The sequence below is a fragment of the Melospiza melodia genome, chromosome 9 (genome assembly GCF_035770615.1).
Source record: "Melospiza melodia melodia isolate bMelMel2 chromosome 9, bMelMel2.pri, whole genome shotgun sequence".
In the NCBI taxonomy this organism is placed as follows: Eukaryota; Metazoa; Chordata; class Aves; order Passeriformes; family Passerellidae; genus Melospiza; species Melospiza melodia.
Window position 1 is genome coordinate 24,662,001 of NC_086202.1, and position 24,974 is coordinate 24,686,974.

General features: G+C 41.5%; 1 protein-coding gene across 2 annotated transcripts in view; it reads right to left on the reverse strand.

Moving 5' to 3' along the window:
* Positions 1-24,974, reverse strand: part of RASGEF1A (RasGEF domain family member 1A) — a 147,785-nt gene that overhangs the window by 39,473 nt on the left and 83,338 nt on the right. Inside the window, exon 2 of one of the 2 annotated variants that reach the window (XM_063163907.1) lies at positions 13,155-13,269. The exons of the other annotated variant lie outside the window; for it this stretch is intronic. Coding sequence (XP_063019977.1) covers positions 13,155-13,196 — 42 coding nt within the window. The 5' untranslated portion in view covers positions 13,197-13,269. The remainder of the gene's footprint in view (positions 1-13,154; positions 13,270-24,974) is intronic. 2 annotated transcript variants of the gene reach the window in all.

A 24,974-nucleotide genomic window follows, 5' to 3' on the forward strand; every position in this document is an offset into this window, starting at 1 on the left:
ATAGGGAAGCATTCTTTGTCATTATTTAATTAGTTTTTTTTTTTTTTTTTGCTGTGTCTGTATCTATGCTGTTTGTAATGTGAAAGGAATAGTTACTGTCAATGAGAGAATAAAGGAGAATGAAGCAGTGGGGAAAGCCATCATGCATCATGCATGATTTCTGGGAGAGGCACAGAGCAAGTATCCAGTTGCTGTTCTGTGGATTGTCTCAATACTTTGGTCTGAGGAAAAAATGTGTTGGTAGCACCCCTGCTATGATCACACAGGTAAATATAAGTGACTTTTCTTGTTAAAAGTGTGGGGAAAGATGCATTGTACGTAGGAAGGTGAATTGAAAAAGAATGTGGGAGTTGATTAAGAAATGATTGTTTTATAGATACAATGTCACTGAGCATTGGTTTAGGTTTTAATAGTGCCTTTGTCATGAGGTAGTTTCAGTTCTCATTCTTATTTGGAAACAGTTATTCCCGAACTTCAGACTGAATAGCCAAATTCAGATTTCTTTTGGTCTTTAGATCCATTCCACTTCAAAAGTTGTAATTTTCTATTAATGCATAACTGATAGTGAACACTTTTCTGTTAATCTCCTTGGTGGAACCATGCAGTATGACTTCTCCTTCTTAGAAAGAGAAAACAGTTTTGATTGTTGAGTTGTGTTTGTTATGTTATGTTGATGTTACACAGAGCTTGAGGATAGAGTGACTGAATCTGAAAATCTGAGCAAACAGTACATAGAATTCCTGAATAAAAATGAGCTATATAGTCAAAACAAGCCCTGTGTGGTAAAGATGACAGAGAAGAATGAGGAGGGAATGTACAACTGGAATACTGACCATGGGATGTTAACTGCTGTGGGTGCTGATTGCTTGCTAATTTAAACAGATATTGTGAGTGCTCATGACCAGGGCATGAAATGCTGGCAGTAGCTTTCTCTGCCTGACAATCATGTAAAAAAAAATAATTTTGATTGGAGTTAGAGATGTAGCTCTAAGTTTATGGACAAAACCAACTAGGTTTCCCTCTGCTGCCCTTCCACTTGGTTGTTGGGGTTTTTTTCATGCCTTAAGTAACTTAACTGAAAACTGGCAATAATTGGGTCAGAACCCAGGGCTGAGGGGAGCAGCAGTGCTGCAGCAGTGAGTTGAGCTGCTCATGCATCCAGGGGCCATGACTGCAGCAAGTGGCTGTGAACTGTGCCAAGCAGTGCCAGCTTGCTGTGACTGAGCCACTGGCACACGAGCAGACAGCAGCTGCTCCTGGTGCCAGCAGGGAATGAACTCAAGGGTTTGTGGCTGTGCCTGTGCCTGCTCTTCCAGCTGCTGGGGGGCAGTGCCTTCGGCAGGCTCCTGGGCAGCAGTAGAGGGGCAGAGAGTGCTGCTGCTCTCCAGGCTTGGTTTTACGCTAAATAGCAGGCTTTCTCTCCTTGCCATCCTCTCAGGGCAGAGCAGGGTGCTGCTGCCTGCTGGGCTGTGCCATGCTGGGCTGTGCCATGCTGGGCTGTGCCCTCTGAGTGACCCAGCCCCAGGGTGGCCTGGGCAGCTCAGCCTCCCTGCCCAGGCCCACAGCCCAGAGCTGCCCAGATGGCTCTGCAACCTCAGTCCTACCTGCTACTCTCTGCCCTTTGTAAAATGAAAAAATCAATGTTTTGAAGTATAAGATTCCTCCTCTCATTGCTTGGTACCAGTACAGCTTTGGAATGTAGCCAGTATTCCCTTGCACTTGAAAGAGGCCACTCCGGGTTGTCTGTGCCAGCAGATCTGTCCCAAGGGATTGATGTGTCCCTGTGCTCCAGGAGTGCCCTGCTGTGCCCAGGCCAGGCAGAGAGGGGGCCTGGCTGCAGTCCCTGAGCTCTTGGTGTTGCCTGGGGAAGGCAGAGGTGGATCAGCTGTCCTGGGCCATGCACTGTGCGAATTGTGGGCTGCAAGCACAGCCTGGCTGCCCCACACCTTTCCCTAGTTTCTTCCTTGCCAAGTGCCATCTGAACATTTGACTTCCACTCTGCAGCATTGCTTGGCTTCACCCCTCTGGAAGCACAGGGATTGTCTGAGTCCCCCTGGTGCCATGACCTGCTTTTTTCAGGATTTTTCCAGTTAGGATCACTAGGAAAAACATAACTCTTAGGCACAGCTGAAGCTCCTTGCAATGATTAAAACTTGTGCATTGCAGTAACAGCAAATGGCATGAGAAATTTCAAGGGCTGCTTGATCATGAACTGTTCCCTGCAGATGTGCCCAGAAGAAGTTTATTTAAAACTTGTGCTCCTGTTTCAGTTTTCTGAGAGGAGCATTCAGGCTCTATTGAATTCTGCCAAATGGAAAATAAATTAAGTTTTAGTGTCATCTATCTTCTGTATTCTTATGATTTTAGAATTGATTGAAAACTTTACTGTTACAGGGCCTGCTCTGAATTTTTCAGGTAGGCAAAGAGTGTGATCCTTTGAATTATTTAAGGCTGTGCTAGAGCAGTTACCTGTTTACTTTTCTATTGCTACTAAATTTCAAAAAAGGCTAAGAGAGGTAAAATTGATCTTTGTTTATTCATACAAAACATCTCTGCAAGTCCCACCCTTGCCCCACAGGAAGGACCATCCTTAAACCAATTTAAAATTTGGGGCTGTAAGCCCAGAGCCTTGTGTTTTGTCACTGCTGAGGTTAAGGAGTCAAGGGTCATGGCATTAATCAGTGACTGTGGTGCAGAACAGAGCTGCTAAACCTGTGGTGAAACTGGAGCTTGCTGCCATGGGAGCAGAGTGCAGCGTTTGGGGAGAGCCAGGCTCACCCTGCCAGGGGCAGAGCTGGGCAAGGGCACCTCTGCCTGGAGCTCTGCTTTGGTGCTGATTGCACCTGTGTGTGTGGGCATGCTGCAGGTAACCTTAATTTATGGATTTTCCTCTCTCCTTCAGCCAGTCTGCTGGAGTCTGTGCCCTAAAAATTAATGTCAGCCAGCACATACCTGACTACTGGTGTGAGTGGTGACAAAGCACCAGAGAGTAAGGGCAAACTCCACACCCCCAAAGTTTCTGAGATGTTATCTTAATCCAGTGGTGACTGATGCCCTAAATTCTTCTTTACTCAGTTCATAAGCTTTTATTAGCACAAACAACCCTTAAAGAAAGGAGCTGTTAGCAATCTGTAGAGCTTTTACAGTACAGTTCCGAGTCATGATACTGGAAGGTGCAGAGCAGATGTAATGCCTGTCAATTTTTTTTATTAATTACAAGAGAGGACTATTTTATGCAGTTTCTCCCTTTCTTTCATGCAGTCAGACAGCCTGACTTCTTCATTTTTATTGTTTAAGTTTTGATCAAAACAAGAAGATACTGCTTTTGTTAAGAAATCTATCTAAATTAACAGGTTGTTATTTCTTTCTTTAGAATACACAAATCAAATTCCATTGTGTCATTCAAGGCACAGAATCTTTTCTTCTGGGTATCACCAGTCTACAGGGAAAGTTATTGCACTTTAACATAATTCCTGAAACACTAATCATAGGGACTATAATTTTGCAAGAGGTGAAGCTTTAGTTATTTACAGTCTGTTAAGCTATTTATTTACTGCATGTTCTCATTCCTCCCTTAAGACCTTCAGAAATAAAAAAAACAAGGGCATAGCAGTTCCTTTTCTCATTTAAGTATGCAAACATAGTTTTCAGATCTTTTTTTTCCTGTGGCAAAAGCAAGGTCAGAAGATAATATAAAACAATGTATCTAAACTAGATTCTGGTTCTAAACTAGATTCTGGTTATAATTTGAAAGCATTCAGTACTGTTGTCTCGTTTTAGTCCTAAAATATGCATGGATGCCCCATGGCACAAGGCAGAGAAACCTGGAAATTGCTTTAATTTGTCCCCAGTCCCTGCCCATAGACATGGGCACCCTGCAGAGGTGACTTGGGTCTGGTCACAGCCCAGCTTGGTGTGCTTCCTGCAGCTCTGCTTGGCTTGGCTTGCCCATCTACTCCAGCTAGTGCAGCATTATTCTTCTCATTTCCAGTGTTTATCAAAGCCAGTGATAGATGCTGTGCAGCTCTGTGTTCGCAGACACCAGCAGGTGAAATAAAGCTGCCCTCAGTGTGGTAGAGCTATTCTAGTTTTCTTTCAAACATCCAGTTTGGCTAAAAGGGTTGCCTGGATTACTGAGATTTACAGTATCAGTTTTAGGATTCAGTTATTCTGTCTTGTAAGGAAGGCTATTATTGAATAATAAAATAGCTATATGCATTTCTGTTACCAGTTGGTGGCAAAAGCAGTAATGGGATGCCTATTGCTGATGATAAACATGTACAGTCCCTGAAAAAAAGTTAAGTTTTGGCCAGACTATTTCTAGATGGTGTTTTCCTAACTTCTTGACTTTTGGTGAATAAATCGTATTGCTTTTGTGGATTATATTTATTTCAAAACATGTTTCTCATTAAAAAAATAAAATTAAAACATAGAAAAATCAGACTTATTTTCAGTCTTCTATTTTTCACTGTCAGTTTCCCAAACTATTTCCTTCCTCAAGGGATTTAAATATATTAACTTCTAAATACATCGATAGGCAGTTTCCCTCGTTCTGTTTCTTTTCTTTATAAGTGGTTTCTTTTTTCTCAGTGCCTGTAAGGCTGGAGGGCTGGAGCCCTGGAGATTTGAAGCTTCTTTCATCCTCCATAATGTCAGCAGTTTCAAAGAAGTGAGTTCCTGTACACTTCTTCTGACATGCTCTGAAATACTTTTCAAGCTTGGCTTGGGAGCTCTTTCTCTGCAGGTGAGGGGCAGTGTGGGTAGGAGACACATTTATACCTTAGACTCTGGATAAAACAGTCACCAGGGAGAGGAAAGCACCCTGACACAAGCCAGCTGGGCACAGTCCAAATGGCTGACAAAAATTTTGCATCTTCACCCTCTTCCCTCTGAAGTTTGCTCACTATCACACTCACACAGCTGAGAGCCAGCTTTGGGGTGTCCTGGCTTTCTGTTCCTCTGGTGAGAAGGCACAGTAGAAACCATCAAACAAAACCTGTGGTGTCAAGTCCATTTCTGTCAGCCTGTGATCTGCACAGAACAAGAACTCCCAGCCTTCAGCTAAAGTTTCTTTCTGGGTTGCAAAGTACCAGGAGGCAGAGCTGGAGAGGGGCTTAGGCTTGTGTGCAGGACTGCAGAGCATCTCCTGGTTGGAGCAGAAGGTGATGGGGAGCGAAGGGAGGTGGGGAATGGAAATGAAACCCTCTTCCTGGTGATCAAAGCCAGCAGTGGCAGTGAAGAGGCCAGCAATTGACAGGGCAGGAGAGGAATGTAATTACTGCTGGCAAAGGCAGCTGGGCCACATATTGGATTAGCATGGGGAAGGGATCAGGGCAGGGACCATGGACCTGCTGGGGCAGCAGGGAAAGCAGTGCATGTAAGGAGGGAATGCAGAAAAGAGCGTGAAGAAGTAGGAACACAGAAGTGGGGCAAGGTCTGTTTGATGCTGAAGCTATTTAAAACTTCTGAAAAGTTGTTTTCCTCACACACCTGTACTGTGTATTACTTTGAGGAAGGAAAGGTTCTTCCCATGTTAATATGAATGAAAGGTTTCAATGCAAATATCCTCTTAGATTTGTGTCATATATATTGTGGGCAAAAATAAATAGTTGTAGGGTTTTGTAAACAAAATGTGTTTGCAACAAAAATATCTGTTTAATTTGTTTTTCTTTATAATTATATATTATGGTCTTGGGGAAGGACTACTTTTTCCTTTTGGTTTGTGCTCAGGGTTTCATTATTTTGGAATGTGTGAAGAGTACAGCTGTTGTACCACTTGGTTAATGGTTTAAGCAAGGGCATAAGTGTAACATAATTAGAGGATATTGTTTAATAATGCAGGAAGGGATTTTCTGAACATTTTTATTTGGGCAATGAACTGTACCCTTCCAAAGAAAAAACCTTCTAGTTCTGGCTGAAACCTCCTCCCACAATTTTCAGCCCTTAAAGCATAAAAACATTGATCGACTATTCCTGGACAATCCTCAGAATATTGCTTTTTTTACATCCCCAAGGTGCAAACCATAGTTTTTAGATGTAAAAGTTGTTATTACATTTTAATTGAAGTCTGCACAGTAATAACCTACAGGTTAGATTTTTGCAGAGGATGAAGATATATTGTGTGAATTTATTGGGGCTTGGAGTAATATTTATGGGTATAGATAGATGAATCTAATTCAATTTAAATATCCTGGAGTGTATTTAAAGCAAGTTTATTTAAAATAAATCCATAATCAAGTATTACTCTTTCTCTGCATGTTCTTAATTTTTGAAGTCTTTTTCAATGCAATTTTTATTGCTTGTCAAATCTTTCAGTAATATACAAAAAATTTCTATTATAAAAGTACCTGGCAATATATTAAGAGAAACTCTGCTCCTTTTTTTGATGAGTGAAAAAAAGAATGATTAGTTTAAGAACAGGGTGAGAGGGTTTCTAGGACTTAAAGGAATCTCAGAAGTTATTAAAAGGATCATAGCAGCAACCTAAAATATGTATTTTCATATGTATGTTTAAGAGATAACATTTTATATAGAAGAAAGTCTTAGATGTCTTTTTTTTCCCCTCTTGATATATTTTTTCTACTCCCGTGGAAATAAAACAAGCATCCAGATGCAGTGTCCTGGCATGCTAAAGTGGAATGAAATCCACTGTTCTTGTTCTGCTTAGTTTTGCTTTATCCTCCAAAGCATACAACAATGAAATTTGGAAGCCCTTGTGTTGCGAGACCCTGAGGTTCCCAGGTTACCAAGTGTGTGATTTTCTGCCAGGGGTGTTGCTGAGTGAGACAGATGTGCTCCAGCTTCCCCACTGCCAATAGGAATGTTTATTTTACTTATGGGATACTAATTGCTGAGCTGTCCTGTTTCCCAAAGCTGTGTGAAGATAAGGAGAAGGAGGGAACATGCAGAAGAAAGGCAAATTCAAAGCATAGGTTTGGTGCTGTCAGAGGGAGTGGGTGTTACATGTGGGAGGTAAAGGTGTAGGTAAAAGTGTAAAAATGAGTGACATTTACTGAACCTATTGCTAGGCTCCTTGTGGCTCAGCTGTGCCTACTGATGGTATTTGTAAAGCAGCCCACATGTGAAAGAGGAAAAACTGACCTAGCATTGAGAAAAGGTTAAAAAAAAAAAAAATCTCCAACTTTTATTCTGTCTCAATCTAAAAATATATTTGGCAGTTGAGACTAGTCCTTTTTTCCTTTGAAGCTATCAAATCTGTCACATACAAAGCCTATACCAACACAGAGCATGTATTGTATTAGAAGCATTTAATGCCAGTAAGTAAAGCCTGTTGAAAACATCAGAGCAGGTGTAGGGGTCTTTAGCTATTAACTGCTACAATTACTTGGGTGCCATATGGCTCAGCTGTGCTGTTCTCTGAGCTGGATCTTCAGCTGTCCTGCATGAGTGAAACATCTGAACTAAACATGGCATGGGACACAATTGATACAAGGTTTGCTGCACAGACAGCAAGCCAACCTATTCTTCATTTACTCTTTAAAATTTTGATAGGGAAAATTAGCCAGGCAGCACTTTGACCATGTTGTTATTTACTCCAGTGAAAGAAATGAAAATATTTGGTGGGTTATTTTTATGCCATTAAGCTCCTGAAGGCTGACTACTGTGAAGGAGATGATGTAATACGTAGTTGTCAAGTTTGGGATTAATGTATTAGGATGCATAGTTAGTAAAAATCAGCACTTGTCACATCTGGGGGAGTCCCATGAGCTATTACCATCTCAAACATCTCTATTGCTCCAGTCATTTTCAATTTTGTTTCCCACTCTGCAGAATTTCCCAGGAGATGTGGTGGGTCAGTAGCAGGCCAAAGATGGGCTGCAGACCTAATCTAATCAATATTGTGACAAAGGTAATGCAAGAAACGATGTCACCTTGGAATCCCAGCAGGTTTTATCAGCTCTGCCCCTAATGGGATGTGACAGCCAGGCTGATCTCTGTGTCTCCTTAGGACAGGACAGGAGTTGTGCAAGGGCTGCTGCAAGGGTGGCTCTGTGACAAAGGGCAGCCCAAGCCCATGACAATTGCACCTAAAGGTTGAAACTAGAGATCCTTACAAATTAAAGCATTAAATGGCCGTTTTAATCACCTTCACTTTCAAGCGAACCATTCAGGCATTTCTTATATTTTCTGTTCCTCTAATGTGTTATCTGGGTTAAAAACCAGTAACTTGCTCTGTTTCAATGGGAATGCTCTGAAGCTGGTATCACAAATTAGAAAGCAGTAGCCAGTGTCTCTATATGTAGTCCAAGCACTTTCACTCCAGTTCTTTGTAATGTTTTCTACTTTTATTTTTAACTGCTCCTTTTTGCAGTTACATACAATAGCATCATATTTCCCCCAGTATGTGACTTTCGCATGAGGCTAAAGTCAGTGATTACTTTTTTCCTGGGATTTCCTCCCTTAGCACTTCCTTACACCCTATGTATAGTGCTACCTTGGTAGACTTCACTGATGATTCTGGGGCACAATCTCAAATTTTAGTGTCCTTCTAGTTTTGGAACAGCAGCTATGCTAAAAATTGTTTTTATGATAACTTAATTTTCTGTGATCAGGGTTGTACATATTACCAAAACTGACAAGTTTCCACCCTTAATTCTTATGATTCCTCTTTCTCTGCCCAGCTATGTTCAACTACTCCCCTCATCTCCTGCCTTTATAGGTTCTCTGTTCTTAAGTGTTGGCCCCATACTGTGATGCTCTTTCTAAAAAGTTATTTTTGAGGCATTTACTTGCTTTGTCTCTTTACCTTTCCACCTCAAGATGAATGGCAATTACTGTCAAAATGTTCTCATGCATAGAAATCCTGTGACATGTAGATCTCTTGCATATCTGGAAAGCTGCAGAGATATTACCAAAGTAGCTATCAGTGTTGGACAAAAGTTCTTGAATATTATTTTGTCTCATTGGGAAATTAACCTTTACAGTTTCCTGTGAAAAGCTACCAAATTCTTCTCTATACATATGATTTTTTTAAATATGAAAACATATGTTTTATCCTTTAATGTAAAACAAAGTTGTTTCTCAATCTCATTTTCAATTATTAAAGTTTTCTATATGAGGATTTCCCTAAATTGCCTTGATATGTAAGTAGTGGAGCAAAGCTGCCTTATGCTTTTTACTAATCCTGCCATTACATTCTGTAGAGCCTTTTTACTTTCCTTAATATGAAACTAAACCCTCCTCTCACCTACTCCTTTACATAACCAATGCTCTAAGAATTATGGACATGACAGCTAAATCCAGCTTTTAAATCCCAGGCACAGAAGCTGTGTGCTGTTGCTGCTCAGTGTTTCTTTCTAATAAGCTGTACGCAGTGCAATATCTTATTAGTTAATTTGAAAATCGTTTCTCAAGGGATTTCAAGTCTTATGTGCATCAGGTCCCTACCAATCCACTTAAAGCTTAAATGCACCAGAGAACAGAATTGGATCTTATTTGTTGCAGCAGAAACCTTTACTTCCCTGTAAAGTACTATGAGAGTATTTTTGATGTAGCAGAAGTTAAAATTAAAGCATCCCTTTGCAATTTTTTGAAAATAAAACCTATTTTTTTTTATCTTGGAGAAAATATTTTTTATTCTGTTGCCCAAGGTAACAGAAGGTCCAGTTGGCAATGCAAACATCCTGTTAGTCTTGAAATTTCAGCATTGCTGCTTAACTTGCAAAAGGAGGCAGTGAGAGACATCTTTGGGAAAATGTACCCGTCTTTGCTGCAAATGTGAAACTTGATTACTGATATTCTGGAAAGCATCACTTGAGTTTGGGATGGTTTGACTCCAAAAGATAAATTCAAACATCCTTGCAAGTAAACTTTGATTCTGTATTTATTATGCAGTGTCCTGCATCACTTTAAACTTCCCTAGGCAATACTAAAACCATCTCACCTGGGTAATATTCATTTAAATCTATGTTTCTGCCTCTTCTCTTACTCCCCTCCAGAAAAGAAAAAACTTCACGTAGCCCAGTAACATGAAACATTAACCTCTTTTTCCATGTCTCAACACCTCCACTGCATAAAGCGACCACCACGTAATCTTCCTCCTGGGTGTTATCAATTGGTTACAAGTGATCTAATCACGACCTAATGCCCAGAATGGCAGTGAATTTATAGCCAGCATCACAATTTTAAACCTGCAGCATGACATTCAATCAGTGTCCCGCACGGCAGCGCTGCGGTGGGCGGCTGAGCTCTGCCATGCCTGCTCAGCCTTCCTGTCACTGCAGCTGTGCCGGGCTGCAGGAAACAATTCCAGCAGGGTGCGGAGCGGGCAGGGGAGCCCTGAGGCTGTGCACACTCACCTGGCTCAGCAGGACCATGCTCTGTGCACACTCACCTGGCTCAGCAGGACCATGCTCTGTGCACACTCACCTGGCTCAGCAGGACCATGTTCTGTGCACACTCACCTGGCTCTGCAGGACCATGCTCTGTGCACACCCACCTGGCCCTGCAGGACCATGCTCTGTGCACACCCACCTGGCCCTGCAGGACCATGTTCTGTGCACGCCCACCTGGCTCAGCAGGACCATGTTCTGTGCACGCCCACCTGGCTCTGCAGGACCATGTTCTGTGCACGCCCACCTGGCTCTGCAGGACCATGTTCTGTGCACACTCAGCAGGACCATGCTCTGTGCACACCCACCTGGCTCAGCAGGACCATGCTCTGTGCACACTCACCTGGCTCAGCAGGACCATGCTCTGTGCACACCCACCTGGCTCAGCAGGACCATGCTCTGTGCACACCCACCTGGCTCTGCAGGACCATGCTCTGTGCACACCCACCTGGCTCAGCAGGACCATGTTCTGTGCACACCCACCTGGCTCTGCAGGACCATGCTCTGTGCACACCCACCTGGCTCTGCAGGACCATGTTCTGTGCACACTCAGCAGGACCATGCTCTGCGCACACCCACCTGGCTCAGCAGGACCATGTTCTGTGCACGCCCACCTGGCCCTGCAGGACCATGCTCTGTGCACACCCACCTGGCCCTGCAGGACCATGCTCTGTGCACACCCACCTGGCCCTGCAGGACCATGTTCTGTGCACACCCACCTGGCCCTGCAGGACCATGTTCTGTGCACGCCCACCTGGCTCTGCAGGACCATGTTCTGTGCACACTCAGCAGGACCATGCTCTGTGCACACCCACCTGGCCCTGCAGGACCATGCTCTGTGCACACCCACCTGGCCCTGCAGGACCATGCTCTGTGCACACTCACCTGGCCCTGCAGGACCATGCTCTGTGCGCACACCCACCTGGCTCAGCAGGACCATGCTCTGTGCACACTCACCTGGCTCAGCAGGACCATGTTCTGTGCACACCCACCTGGCTCAGCAGGACCATGTTCTGTGCACGCTCACCTGGCTCAGCAGGACCATGCTCTGTGCACACCCACCTGGCTCAGCAGGACCATGCTCTGTGCACACTCACCTGGCCCTGCAGGACCATGCTCTGTGCGCACACCCACCTGGCTCAGCAGGACCATGTTCTGTGCACGCTCACCTGGCTCTGCAGGACCATGTTCTGTGCACACCCACCTGGCTCAGCAGGACCATGTTCGCTGCCAGCCGAGCCGGTCCCGCTCGGTGCCGCAGCCGGGATGCGCCGCTCGGGCTCGGTGTGCGGGCAGCGCGGGTCCCGGCACCGTTATAGCCGCAGAAAGCGAAAGCGCACGGCAGGGGCTGCCCCGAGGAAATTGTGAGCCTCAGCCTCCGTTACGTGGTGTCATGTGCCGGGCACCGAGCGGGGACTTCCATCCCATCACCGAGCCCGGCGAGAGCGGCGCTGCTCCGCCACTCCCTTGGGGTTATGGGGATTGGCAGCGTAGCTCAGAGCAGTGTGCTGATGTTGGGAAGGAAAAGAAGCGGGTTCTGGGCATTCCTAACTGGCTGGTTTCTTATATCATTGCTGCTAAAATTACTAAAAAAAATCCTGTTGTGGTGTAGTATGACTTAATTTGTTGTTTTCCGGGGGTTTCTGTTGATTCGGGTTTTTTAGCAGTTTTGTTTTGGTTTTCTTTTGAGCATAAAATGCCTACAGAGCTCCCTAGAAACTGTTTACAATGTATTCTAATGCAAATCTGACAGCTGGGAACTAACACTCTGGAACTAAACTTGCTGACTTTTTTTTTTTTAATATAAATTTTTGTTTGACCATTCTTTGTATTTGATTTTTGCATAGTATTGTCCAATGCGTACTAGAAATTCTTCAGAAGCTCACTTAAATCATACAGCAAGAATTGTAGATGTGTTCTGTTTGGAGACCTGAATCAGTAATAATAAGAAATGAGAGATTCTTTCCATTCCATATATGCCTGCAGTGTAAAATCTTCCAAGCAGAGGCAAATCAGCAAATAGTGAAAGCAATATCCTGTGTAGGTAATTTAGTTTGTAGTTACTAAAGACTTCTTGTTAGTGGTGACATGAGTTTGGTTTTGGGAAAAGGTATAGAAATTTTAATAAGGATGTAGAAATAAGTAGAACAGATGATAAAGAATGAGGAAGAAAGCAGAGGTGATGGCAAAAGGCAATGACATAACTTTATGGAAATGGAACTGACATTTATTTACAGGAAATGTGACGTAACAGTTTAGAATGGGAAGGTGAGAAGATAGGGATGAGATTATATGCTAGTAGGATACTTTTGGAAGAGGTTAGTAAAATACACTTAATTTAGGCTTGCAGAGGATGAGGATTCTGCAATGGGCACTAGATGGATAAGAATGGTTTGACTTTACCAAGTCAGGTGTGTGTTTAGATGAGATCTGAGAAGTGGATGACTGTGGGGCACAGAACGAGTCCCATAATCAGAGATTTGTCTGAAGCCAAAGAAAGGAGGGATGGGAGGACAGGGGAGTGTGTTTTGGCAGCAAATATCAACAATATGGAATTTTACAGTGAGCTGTTATTGCAGTGTGCTTGCCTGCATTTCCTAGTGCACAGTTTGGCTTAGCATAGTTCCAAGAGGCATTCTTCTGCTCAATAATGTCTGAATGAAATTTTATTCAAGTGTAAGACTGCCCAATGTGATTTCTGAACAATACAAATCTCTAACTATAAATTATCCTACACCAGTGCTTTCAAATTTAAAAAAAAATCTTTTATGTAAGACTCATATAAAGTAAAATAATACTTACTTTGCATTTCTTTACAGCAGCTTTGCACAGTGGTTCTGCCATCCAGCCTTTCCCAGTGGGTGGAATTCCAGCTATTTCACTCTATGATTTTTGTCATGTGTCTTGCCTCCTTCCCCTTAAAATGAGGGGTGCAATGGATTACTATTAGAACACACTGCTAATTTGCACTGAAAATGCATTTTAGCATCAGAATAAAATTTGACACACATATTTTCAGAGATGGGAGTATCATAAGAAAGAAATAGGACAAATTATGGTATACAAAGAAAGGGAAAAGGCAGAATTTTAAATACTAGGTGCCAAGAGAAAGGCAATGGGAAAAGTTTGAAGGGTTAAGCCACCCCAACTAAAATTCTCCATCAATTTTTTAATAACGACAGAATTTTTTAAAATAGTCATTAAGAAGTTATTAAAAAAATACTAGTATTTATGTTGCTGAATTGACTAGTCATTAAACTGTCTCACAAAAAACATGGAATTGAGAATTTATTCCTTAGTGCAGTTATGATCATAGAAGAAGAAAATGAGATCTTTTTTTCCTTCTTGAAAATACTATCACAGCATAAAGAAAAATGACAGCACAGTCATATCTCATCAGGATGATGGATAAATCCCTAACTATATATGTTTGAATGTGACATAAAAATAAAGAATATGGAGAAACTGGCAGCTATTCCATTGACACCTAAGGTAGAATGGATTGAAGAGAATCCAGGTTTGAGCTGTTCAAAGACACACTGTAGTTATTGTAAACAGAGATTATACACCACAGAACAACTTGAAAACCATCTTGTAGATTTTAAGCAGGACCTGCATTTTTTTTTCTTTTTTTCTTTTTCTTTCTATTGGAAATTCACTGTTGCTGCATTACTAAGCTTAACTTTATGTTGTGATATAATACTGCTGATCTGGGAGCAGTTTGTCATTTCAAGGCTTTTGTTTTCTTTTTTTTCTGAATGTGAAATGAAACCAGAACTGTGAGCATCCTGGCTGGCACCAGCCATGTGGGGCTGTTACAGGTGGAGCTCTTTGACTTCAGCCATGGCACTAACCTGAGCTGTTCTCTGAGCAGATATTTCTTTAGCACTGAGACCTCTACCTTTCACAAATCTGAATTACTTGCTGGAGTTAAATATAGAGGGAACCTGACAGACAAGCAGAATAAGCACACAAAACTCACTTCCCTTGAAAATTAGACTAAAAAATGACGCTTATTTGCCCAAAAATGTAATATGTGGCTGAATGTATAAATACTAATACACCAAGTAGGGTAGGTGTCAGTTATGAGCATGATTATGGCTTTATGACCATAAGGAATTAAGGGCTAATCATCATATACTTGTACCCTCAAGCCTGAATTATCCAGAGTGTTTCAGTGTTATCAATGAATTTTGTTTTCAGTTAGTTCTTGATCAAACTCTCAGCTTAAACCAACTTTTTAATAGCTTATAGGGTCCCTGTATTCTTAATTGAACTTAGTGTTAATTTTAATTAAAAATAAAAGTTTGCAAAGCAAAATCTTGTTTTGCTTTGAAATATCTATTAGATTTTTATTATCAAAAGAGAAGGAAACATAGGAAGTAAGCAAGAAATATCAAAAATGAATTTTTGAGTTGGAGGTGTATTTTTCTGTTACTTTCATGAGATGCAAGATTTTTACGTGTTGATAATATCATTGAAGAAATGCTGCTCCCCTTCCTACTGAAACTGAAGTGAAAAGGTTGGGGTTTTTCTGGTTTTGTGTTTGTTTGTGGCTCTTTTGAAAACCTACATGTGTTCCAGATTCAGGAGAGCTTCTCCAACAGTTTTGAGGATGAACATGGCTTCTCTATAAATGTTAGGAAACCTTCTGGCAGGCCTTCCAGGATCTGCTGCAGATGCCATCAGAACCCAAAGCAGCAGGAGCAGAGAGTTGTCATTAATTTTGGCTTTTAGTAAACCTGGTTACCAGGGGGCCACTATGTTTATGTAGCTTCTACGTCACGACTGGCTTTTTTCCATTTAAGTAGCGAGTGTTCTTTAAATGTGCTTTAAATGCTAGAAGCATTCTAAGATAAAGTTTTTCTTGCCTTCCAGCACTGGCAGGATGTGCTTGCAGTCGCGTTAGACACAGGTTTGGATGCAGTCAGTGCTTACACTCTCTCCTTGCTCAGCTCCTTGCTGTATCACACCTGACCCTGGGGGGAGGTGGATGTGCCCATGCAGGGTTAAAGCAGGCTGTGGCTTCAGAGCCCTGCACAGACAGGCAGCTTCCCCTTTTCTGTAAAGAGAGCAGCTTCCTGCCAGCACTGACGCCGCAGAGTGGAAACCCCCTGCCCTCCCCGAGTGCTGCGCAGTGGAACCTGCAGCAAGGGTGGAAACATGATGCTGTGTCTAATTTTGGCCAAGTGGGAAACTACCGAAAGCGGGAGTAAAAAAGTTCTCATGGGGTCTTTTCATCGTTCACCCAGGTACTTGTATACAATGATGCGGAGAGGAAGAGAAAAAAGCTACTAAAATCCCATAGAAACCACAGAATTTGAGGACATTTTTGCAAAACTTGGTATTAGGGGATATAACACTCAGGTCTCTTCTGCATATAACTTGTTGAGATATTATGATAATACTAATGATGCCCCAAATTTATTTTTTCACTATTTGAGAGCTGTTTATTGGTGAGCTCAAGTGGTTTTGTTTTTTCCTAATGTAAAAACCCTCCTATGCTGCAGGCTTTGAATTAGAAGCACTACACTTCCCTAGAAAGCTGTAAGAGTGCTGTTGAACAAAAGATGGGTTAGATTGTAATTCATAATTCTAATTCTGTGAACAATTCTTGTGAACACTTCTGTGGGCTTCTTTCGCCATTGGAAGAAGTCACTGACTTTGAAAGGAGTCACTTGTTTTGCCTCAATTTTTGGTGTGTAAACGTTGGCTCCAAATGTTTAGCAACAAAGTCAATTTCTGAACGTTCCTACTGCAATTTAGTTTTGCTGTGCAGTATCTCAAAGCTTTGGCAAGACTGCTGCAACACATGAATATGTGGATTTATTTTTTTTTTTGTGTCTGAATAGTGGCTGTATTTTGACTTGCACTTCGTTATAATGCTAAAAGTTATCTTGGTGTCTCCTCTTCCTTGGCATTGGTTTGTTGCTATCATTTGTCAGTGCCATTGGTTCTGACCTACAACAGGGAAATCTTACAGGATTTTAATTATTTTTTACCTAAAGAGAGCAGGTGCTTGTCATGAGAAAGTAAGTACCAAGTGGCATGGTCTGATACAAGATGGGCAGTAATCTGCCCTTGGAAAGGTGGTTATTACTACTATTACTCTAGAAGGGGATTTGCAAGGGTTATGAGAATTAAGCATTATTTCATGCTGAAAATTTATTTTTAATATACACTTTAAATGGTTAAAACAAAAGTTAAATAGAATAGCCGTGGGTTTTGAATACGTGGAAATTTTAAATTTTTTTTGTTTAAAATCATTTAGCAAGTAGTGAAAATTTTGAGGAAATAGTTCTTGGGTGAATAAAACTGACTTCCCTTTCAGTTTTATTTTAAGTAGGAAAGAGGAAGCACTCTAGAAAAAAACCCAGAATATAATTTCATGCTGTCTGATTTGTGGCTTTCCGAAGATTATCTTTGATTGCTCAATGCAACTTGTTTAAGAGAGTGCTGATGAGAAAGAGAAACTGCTTGAAATAATCCTTCCTATTTGAAAAAAAAAAGCTTTTCTTTTTTTTTTCCTGACAATGACATTAGATTGGAAGCCAGATTTGATTATGTTTGTCAGTTGAACTTCGAAAGCATGACAAATGTGGAAATGTGTCAGGAAAACATGTAGATTATGACTGATACAATCCTATTTTTTTCCCTTTGAAATGGAGATAAATTTCCCTTAGGCTCTCCCTGGTACTATGCCCCTAGGTTCATGTCAAGCAGAGGAAGTGAACATTGGGAATTGCTCCCAGGTGTGTGAGAGCTCACCTTCCCTGGCCGTGCTGCTCCGAGTCCTGCAGGTCCGTGCTGTCACTCACTGAGTTATGGAAGTGGTGCAGAGCATCAGCCCTGGGCTTCACACCACAGAGCGGGACTGGGGTTGTGGAGCTAACTGCAGCATTTGGACCCTTTAACAATGGACAAAACATACTGGGCAAAACTCACTTCTGTGGTTAATTTATTACACCTAAAGATTGATGGTGCTTTGGAAAGCAACCCTGGGATGTTGTGTTTTAACTTCAGGCTTTATCTCTACCTGGTTTCATGCAAAAAGCTGCTCTTAGACTTCAAACATTTGTTCCTCCTTGTGGCACCCATGCAATTGTGTACTCTGTGTTTTAAAAGCATGGAGAGCCACAGAGAGAAGTAAAATGTTTTCTTCCACAGTGGTTTCCCTGTGACCTCTTTTCTTTTGTTGTTAAGCAGGCACTGTGGATGAAGTGATTTCCACTGCTTTTTCTGCAATTTATTGTTCTTGTCATACTGATCTAGATGATATTAAGTGTCTCTATTTCATTATACTTTTTAATGCTTCTTAGCAGTATAAGAAAAATAAAGACGCAGATTTAATGCTTCTCAGAAGTACTACATATAAAATAAAGATGCAGACCTTAGACCACATGATCCTGTCTCTGCTAGGACTCATCAGGCAAGAGCCAAGCATGGCCATTTGTGGAAACCTTGCAGGGTGGCAGTAAAGGCTTTGGTCACCTGATTTTTGCCCATGTGGGCAGGGCTGCAAAGACTAAAATCCCCTGTTCTTCAGGTGTAACAGATCATGGCACAATATTGGTCCTTTACTAAGAAATGCCATGTTTTGCTACCCATAATAGTTATGGGACAGTATTGCATGTGTGAACTCTTGACAGTTTGGCTATATTTCATTACCTGATTAAAATATAAATCTGATTAAAATATATTCATCTTGGGAGTGTCTGAAGACACAGTCTGGGACCAAGTCCATTTGCTGGTTCTGCTGCAGATTCCTTTGTGGGATGTATTTGACCTCCCTTGTTCCTGGTTAGATACATGTATGTACTGGCTTTGGTTCTTCTTATTTTTCTGAAGCGTGGAAGTGGAAGATGGGAAATTTATTTGTCTATTTCTTAATCATCTCCATCCATGACCAATCACTTCCAACCATGAGGATTTTTATTTCAGTATTGGAAACTGGAAATTGGCAACTATTTGGCAGTGCTAGCCAATGTCTTACTGTTTCATTATGTAGAACTCTTGGTGATGCTGAATAACAAGCTCAAATTACTTGCAGTAAGTCTGTTCCTCTTTTTGTCATTGTTTTTTGTTGAAAAGTGTTTCAATTTGCAAGTTAGAAGGAGAACTTCTGACTGTACAACTGCTGTACACTTTTCAGGAAGCAGGCTATTTACTGGGGTTTCCCTCGGTTAAGCAGATTACTTGGCATGGGCTCAATGTTTGCAAGTTTTAGGCTGAGTTTTCCTTGGCCTATCTCCATTCCTGGGCCCTTTATCTACTTTTAATCATCATTTTTAACACAAATATGTGTGGTCACATCACAAAGGAACATTAATTTCTTCTAAGAAAAATTGTCATTTGGTGAATGACTTGGTATTAGCATTAATGATCAACCATTATTTGTCTCCTAATAAAAACTGAAAAGTTGGATATCAAGGAGAAGGGTTGGTAGTTTTATCATGTTTTAGGGGCTGTGGTTTTGCTTCATTCATATTCAGGTGATTCTCTATAACTTCACTGTTCAGTGAAAGTTCAGTGTGTGAGTTGGTGCTTTCAGCTGCTCTCTGTGGCCGCAGCCTTGTCTTTTCTGGTGTCCCAGAATAGAATGAGGATCCTCCCAAGAGCGTGATGCCTCGGGCTGCCACCTCATGTGACCAAAGCAGAAGCTGTGGAAAAAGCCACTGTCCTTAATTCTGAGAGGAAATACCCAGCAACTAAAGAAAAAATCCAGGTTGGAAAGCACCAGAAATTTCCCACTTCAATTTCCAGCATTTTTGTTGTTTACAGATAACTCAAAACTCTTTGATCTCCAAATGGTTTATACAGTCACTATATGAAAATTGCTATAAAAGGTGCTTGAAAGTGATAGTGTGGAAGAATGTGAGCAGGTTTGAGAAGCAGGCCTTATTCCAAGAAAAAAGACAATATCAAAGAGAGTGCCAGAATACTTCTGGGAAGAAGAGGTGCTGGTCTTGCAGCCAGGATGTGTTTCATTGGTTTGAAGTGAAAAGGAAGTGAAGAAAAACTTGAATTTTGCACACATTATGAAGCCATAAAAAGCAGGACATACATTAAGATTTGGAAATCCTCTGCTAATAAAATGTTGCTTTTATGGTAATGTAGGCTACAAAATAAGAGTGGGCTCTTGAGGATCTGGGCTGAGGGCCAGCAGGCAGTGACCTCTGCTTCTAGCCTGAATCACAGTGTTGGTGTCTCAGTGACACGTTGTTTTCCTGGTAGATACAAAGGGCTACTCTAGGGAACATTGAATTGAAAGAATATATAAAGGTTGCTGTGACAAATGAGACTGGGGAAAAAAATGTGCCACAACTTGGTTTCCATTCTGCACACTCTAAAGAAAGCCTCAGCTCAGGCAGTGGATTCTTACCTTGTGGCTGTGTGCCATGCACAGGAGAGAGCACCATTCTCATAAATCAGCATGAGGTGGCATAAGAAAAAGCAAGGTGTGTAGAATCAAAATACTGAAGGGCTGAATTTTTTGGGACATCCTTCCTTTATTGAGAATTTGTTTGAGTATATTGTATGTGTGTATGCTTCGGCATTTCTTTGTCGTGTAATTTAGGTAGAAGAATTCCCTACCTCCTACAGTTTGTTCCTGGAAGAAGTTTTCTTTGCTGTCTCCTTCTTTGGGTTGTTTTAGTCTCCTACACTGCATTGTGGTGCTTTTGTCTATTTATTTATTTCAAACCATAAGTATATTAGGCTGTGCTCTATCATTTTGGTAGCAAAACATCACACAAAGCAAAAAACTAGAGAGAGTTAGAAATTCTGTGTTCCACCATCTTACACCCCAGATCAGGTTGGCTAAAAGAGTGGGATAAGTACTAGTACTAGTGGAAGCTAATGCTGTGCTGATCATAGCCTGTAGCTTGTGAGAACTGTCTCACATGCTGTGGCCTCATTGATAATGTGTTGCTCATTCAAGGTTTTGAAAAGTTACCAATTCCTACTCATTCTTTTGTTTTAATCAATGCCTTGCTTTCAAATTAGTTTCATGAAAGGTTTTTTTTCCTATCTTGTCTACAGTGTAATGGATGCTGTCACAAACCACTATAAACATCGCAGGGATTTTACTGACAAATTGAATGAAATAATTTAGAAAAGTTATCTAAAGAAAAAACAAAACCAACAGTAACCTTTTCTTCAAGTAACTCTGCATCTCTCTACCCTCCTTTTCTCATGACCAGTGAGACAGGATAGATTGACTTGGTGCTGAGATTTCCTCACAACAGAAATGCTTCATTCCAGTTTACAGTTTGAAAAACTGCCAGTGTATATTTCTGTTTCTTAGAAAAGCTCATTAGCCCTGCACTCTTGCTTTGACGAGAAAAACACGACCACGAAAGATGCCTTTGGTAATTCCAGAAATGAGACAGTCATCATCACAGAGACACAGGAAAAAAATAAAAGAAAATCACTATTAAGTGCTGAAAATTAAGACCAGTGCTTCTAAGTTCCTCCTCTGTTTTAGCAATTACTTTATGCATCTGTCACCAGCACTTACTTGTAGTTCTTTGCATTTAGCTTTTCCCACTCTGCAAGGTGATATCTTCTTGGGGTTTTTTGGATGCTTGGTGGGATTGTTTTTTAATTTGGTTTTGGGGTGGATTTTTTTGGCCTTTTTCTTTCCTTTTTGGACACTTTTTCCCTGTTTCTGGTAACATGGGAGGTGCAATTCAAGCATGATGACCATGTGGGTACCCAGGGATGGTTTTCCCAAGAGCAGCAACACAAGGAAAAGTCTCTCCAAGCCATGGTTGGGTGCTGGTGTGCTCTCTGCAGCCCTGTGTGCTGCCTCCATGCAGACATGCCCTCCCTGCTCTTCCATCCTTCTGTTATGTAGTTGATCTCAAGGGAATCAGCCTCAGTCTGACAGACAGGGTGAAGTTCAGAGGTGACCAGGTGCCCTGGCAGGTGTCACTGAGCTTGTTTAGCAGAGCGTAATATCCACTCTGTCACACACTCATCTGGGCTTCAGGAGAGCTTAAGTGTGACATGAGTAAATACATACTGGGCTGATCAGCACTAAAGGTGAGAAAAACCATTTCTCTCCCATTAGGTTATTTTAGGCATTTATTTTTATCAGTCCATGCGTTGGTTTATGACAGAGCTCTGTGTGTTCTTTATAGAATTACAGAATATTTGGAGTTGGAATTACTCACAATGCTTCAAAAAATCAGTTTCAGTCTTTCGCTGAAATTAAAGCTAATCAGCTGATTTTGATGGTTGCAATGATCTGTCCACCAAAAACACATTGTCCAACTGATTTATTAATGCATGAGCTGTTGTACCAAGTGTATAATGCAGTTCTGGCTACTGCTGTAGTTCCTGGAGTGTATCAGGCCTAAGCATATCTAAATGATAAATTTCAACATGAAACTGCAGAGTCATCATTAGCCACATTTTATTATTTAACTTTGAGGTCCAAGATAGTGACAATATATGAGATTCTCAGCTGAAACAATTCTTAATTCTGTTAAAATGACCACAGTGGCTGAAGATGGGGCTCAGTGGCATACAGGATGGTGCAGGGCCAGTCTGAGAGCACTGCACCGTGAGCTCTCAGAGGGCACAGAGGGACAGATGGTGCAGGCCAGGTGCCATCTCCTCCCAGGTGCCATCTCCTCCCAATGCCTCTGCTTTGCTCAATTGCAGGGGGCAGCTGTCAGCACCCAACTGGCTGAGAGACCCTTGGCCCTGCTCACACAGATTTAGGCTGCTTTTACCCCTCCCTTGGTCATGTCACCAAGGACACCAGGGGCACACCAGGGACATGTCACCTTTCATTTGCAGGGGTTCTCTTTTGCTCTGATGTGCCAAAGCCAAGGCTTTGTGCAAGTGTTTTGTTCCTGAAATCAACGCTTGCCATTTGTGAGGCATCTTTTGTCTCAGGACTCTAAAGCGTGCTACAAACAGTGCTAAATTCATCTTTCCTGGGGGAAGTGGACTTTATTTGCTTATTTTTGAGCAGTTAAGTTTGTTGTCTAGGGGATGTTGAATTGTTTAAAATATGACACTTAAAAATAGCACTTTTCCTTCATAGATCAGCAAGGATTCAGAAAAGATAAGGAGTGCCACTAACTTTGTTTTTCAAAGAAAGGATTGGGTACTCTGTCCAGTGATTTTTGTCTGATGCTGTTCTGAGTTAATGGCAAAGCCAGGCAAACCATGCAGCCCTTGCAGCATCCACTCAGCTCATTTTTTGGTACAAAACCTCCCAAGAAACCCAGAGCAATATTGTCTCTCTTTCACCTTTCATCACTCCTTTGTGGATACATGGGGGAAAACTCCTTTTCATGCAGTTTTACAGTGGAGATGATGTATAGTTTGTACAAGCAAAGATACTTCAAGCATCTCTAGCTTTCACTGAACTGAAAAGAGATTTCATTAAAAATTGTATTGTAGAGCTTATTCGTAATTAATCATAGCACTATGAAAGTGAGTTTCAGTTTCTTCCAGATAGTTAATGTAAGCACATGGTCTCCTGTGCAAAGCTGATTTAGCTGGCACTTAACAAGCCTAATGCAATTCCTTCTGCTGAGGTTAGTGCCAGAGTGTCAAAATATTTTTAAATGTTTTTTTTTCTGAATCATCTTAAGTCCTTCATTATAATTATTTGATACTATACATCTTGGTTCATTTGGAAGGCAGGTATTATTATTAATTTAATGTTTTTCTGCAAGTGTAAAATGAGTTTTTCTCTAGTTACTGGATTTTAAATCTGAATTAAAAGTAGCATTCCTTCATCATCATCTTTAATTTCTCTGATTGCTGTAGCATATAGGGACACTAGGAGTGGTTGCTTTAAGTTCTTTGACTTTGCACGCTCCTCTTGAGAAGATTGTAACAAACTTTAATTTTAATTTAGTTGTAGAGTAAGTAGGTTTTTCATTTTTTTACTTTTGAATTATAGAGATTATGTAATTCAGTTTTGCAAATCTAAGCCTTTCTTCTTTTGCATCTATTTTATACAAAGAAAGCAGTGCTGGAGTTTGGTTGGCTTGTTGGAAATATTTCAGAAAAAGCATAATAGAAATGGGGCCTGGAAGTGACCTGAGGTATCCCTTGAAATCCACCCAAGATAAGGCACACAGCATTCATGGAACATGGATTTGAAGTGACCCTTGAAACCTTTCAATAAAAGATTTGTTTGTGAGTGTTGCAAACCAATACAGTGTCTTTGTGGGATGTTTTCTGGTATTTTTCATCTCTCTTGCTGTTCTCTGGATGCTCTGTGGGTTTTTATAGTTTGAAGCTCAAATTTGGGTACTGCATTCCAGCTGAGAGATGCTAGCATTAAAAAGAGTGGATTAGTTACCACTACTGCTTGCATACAGAACTCCTTTCATCTCTTAAAATCTTGTTTTAGCAATCACACTGGGTTACATTGTTGGCTTGTGCTGTGATCTGCTGCACCTCCTGCTTACTGAGCTCCTCTCTTTGTGTTGAGTGGATTTGTCACCGGTTCTCTGGGCTCACCTTGCACGTGTCTACCTTAGCTTTGTCCTGTTGTTTTCAAATTCTAGTTTGCCAGGAGCTGCCAGTTTGAATTTAAACGCTGTCTTCCCAAGTACATCTCCTCCTGCTTTAGTCATATTCTTAAAATTCTCATGTGTAATTTATGCAATTTTTGGTGATGTTAAACTACTGAATAGACTGGGCAGAATGCAGTGGAGACACTATATAACCCCACTGGGGACAGCCCACTGGGCTCATTATGATTCTTCGGCTGATTGTGGTCCTGCTGATGCAGTTTCCCTGCAGGGGAAGCTGTCCCAGAGCCCATTGGAGAATATGACAAACCAAACCAAATGGCTGAGGACACTTTAGATGTGTCACTCCTACTGCTGTATCCTCATTGTGAGGCCACTTATGCTGTCTAAGAAGGGGGTTTGACTGCTTTGACATGATGTGTCCTCGGCAAGCTTGTATTGGCTCTTTCTCATTGCTCTATTGTGCTCTAAGAGTTTATAAATAAATAGTTTTCCTTCCTGTGTCCTCCTGAGCATTGCAGTTGGCATCCCTGGATGTAATACAGTGAATCCCTCCTGCTTCTACCAAGGCAAATGCTCTGCTCATCTTTTCCCAGCCATCTAGGATCCTCCCCTTCTATGCTCTTTGCTGGTTGCAAAACAGTCTTATGGAATTGGCACAAATGGAATACTGGAAAACCAATTAAATTTCTATTCCCATGAGCTTCTCATCTGAATACTGCAGCTATTAGAGGATTAATTAGCTGAACAAACATTAGCTGAACATCAAATGTTTACAGCTAACTGAATTCCAGATTTACACCATGGACAATGCTATTACGCTAAATTTGCTGTGACTTTTGCACACAAACTACAGCAACAGCGAATCCTGGGCATGAAGCAGTTGGGTTCCAGGGCAGCTTGTGCTGGTTTTGCCCCACCATGCTGAGCTGCCCTGCCCCAAGTACACCCTCCAGCCTGGTCACCAGCTCCTGGGAGAAGCATGTCTGCAATTGCTCACCTGAACAGCCACTGCTCAAAAAGTCCAAGTAACTAACAACAAAAACTGATGCCTATCTATTTGTGTTTCTGAGGCCTAAATATCCATGAAAAGTAAAGTAAAACAGGGCTGTAA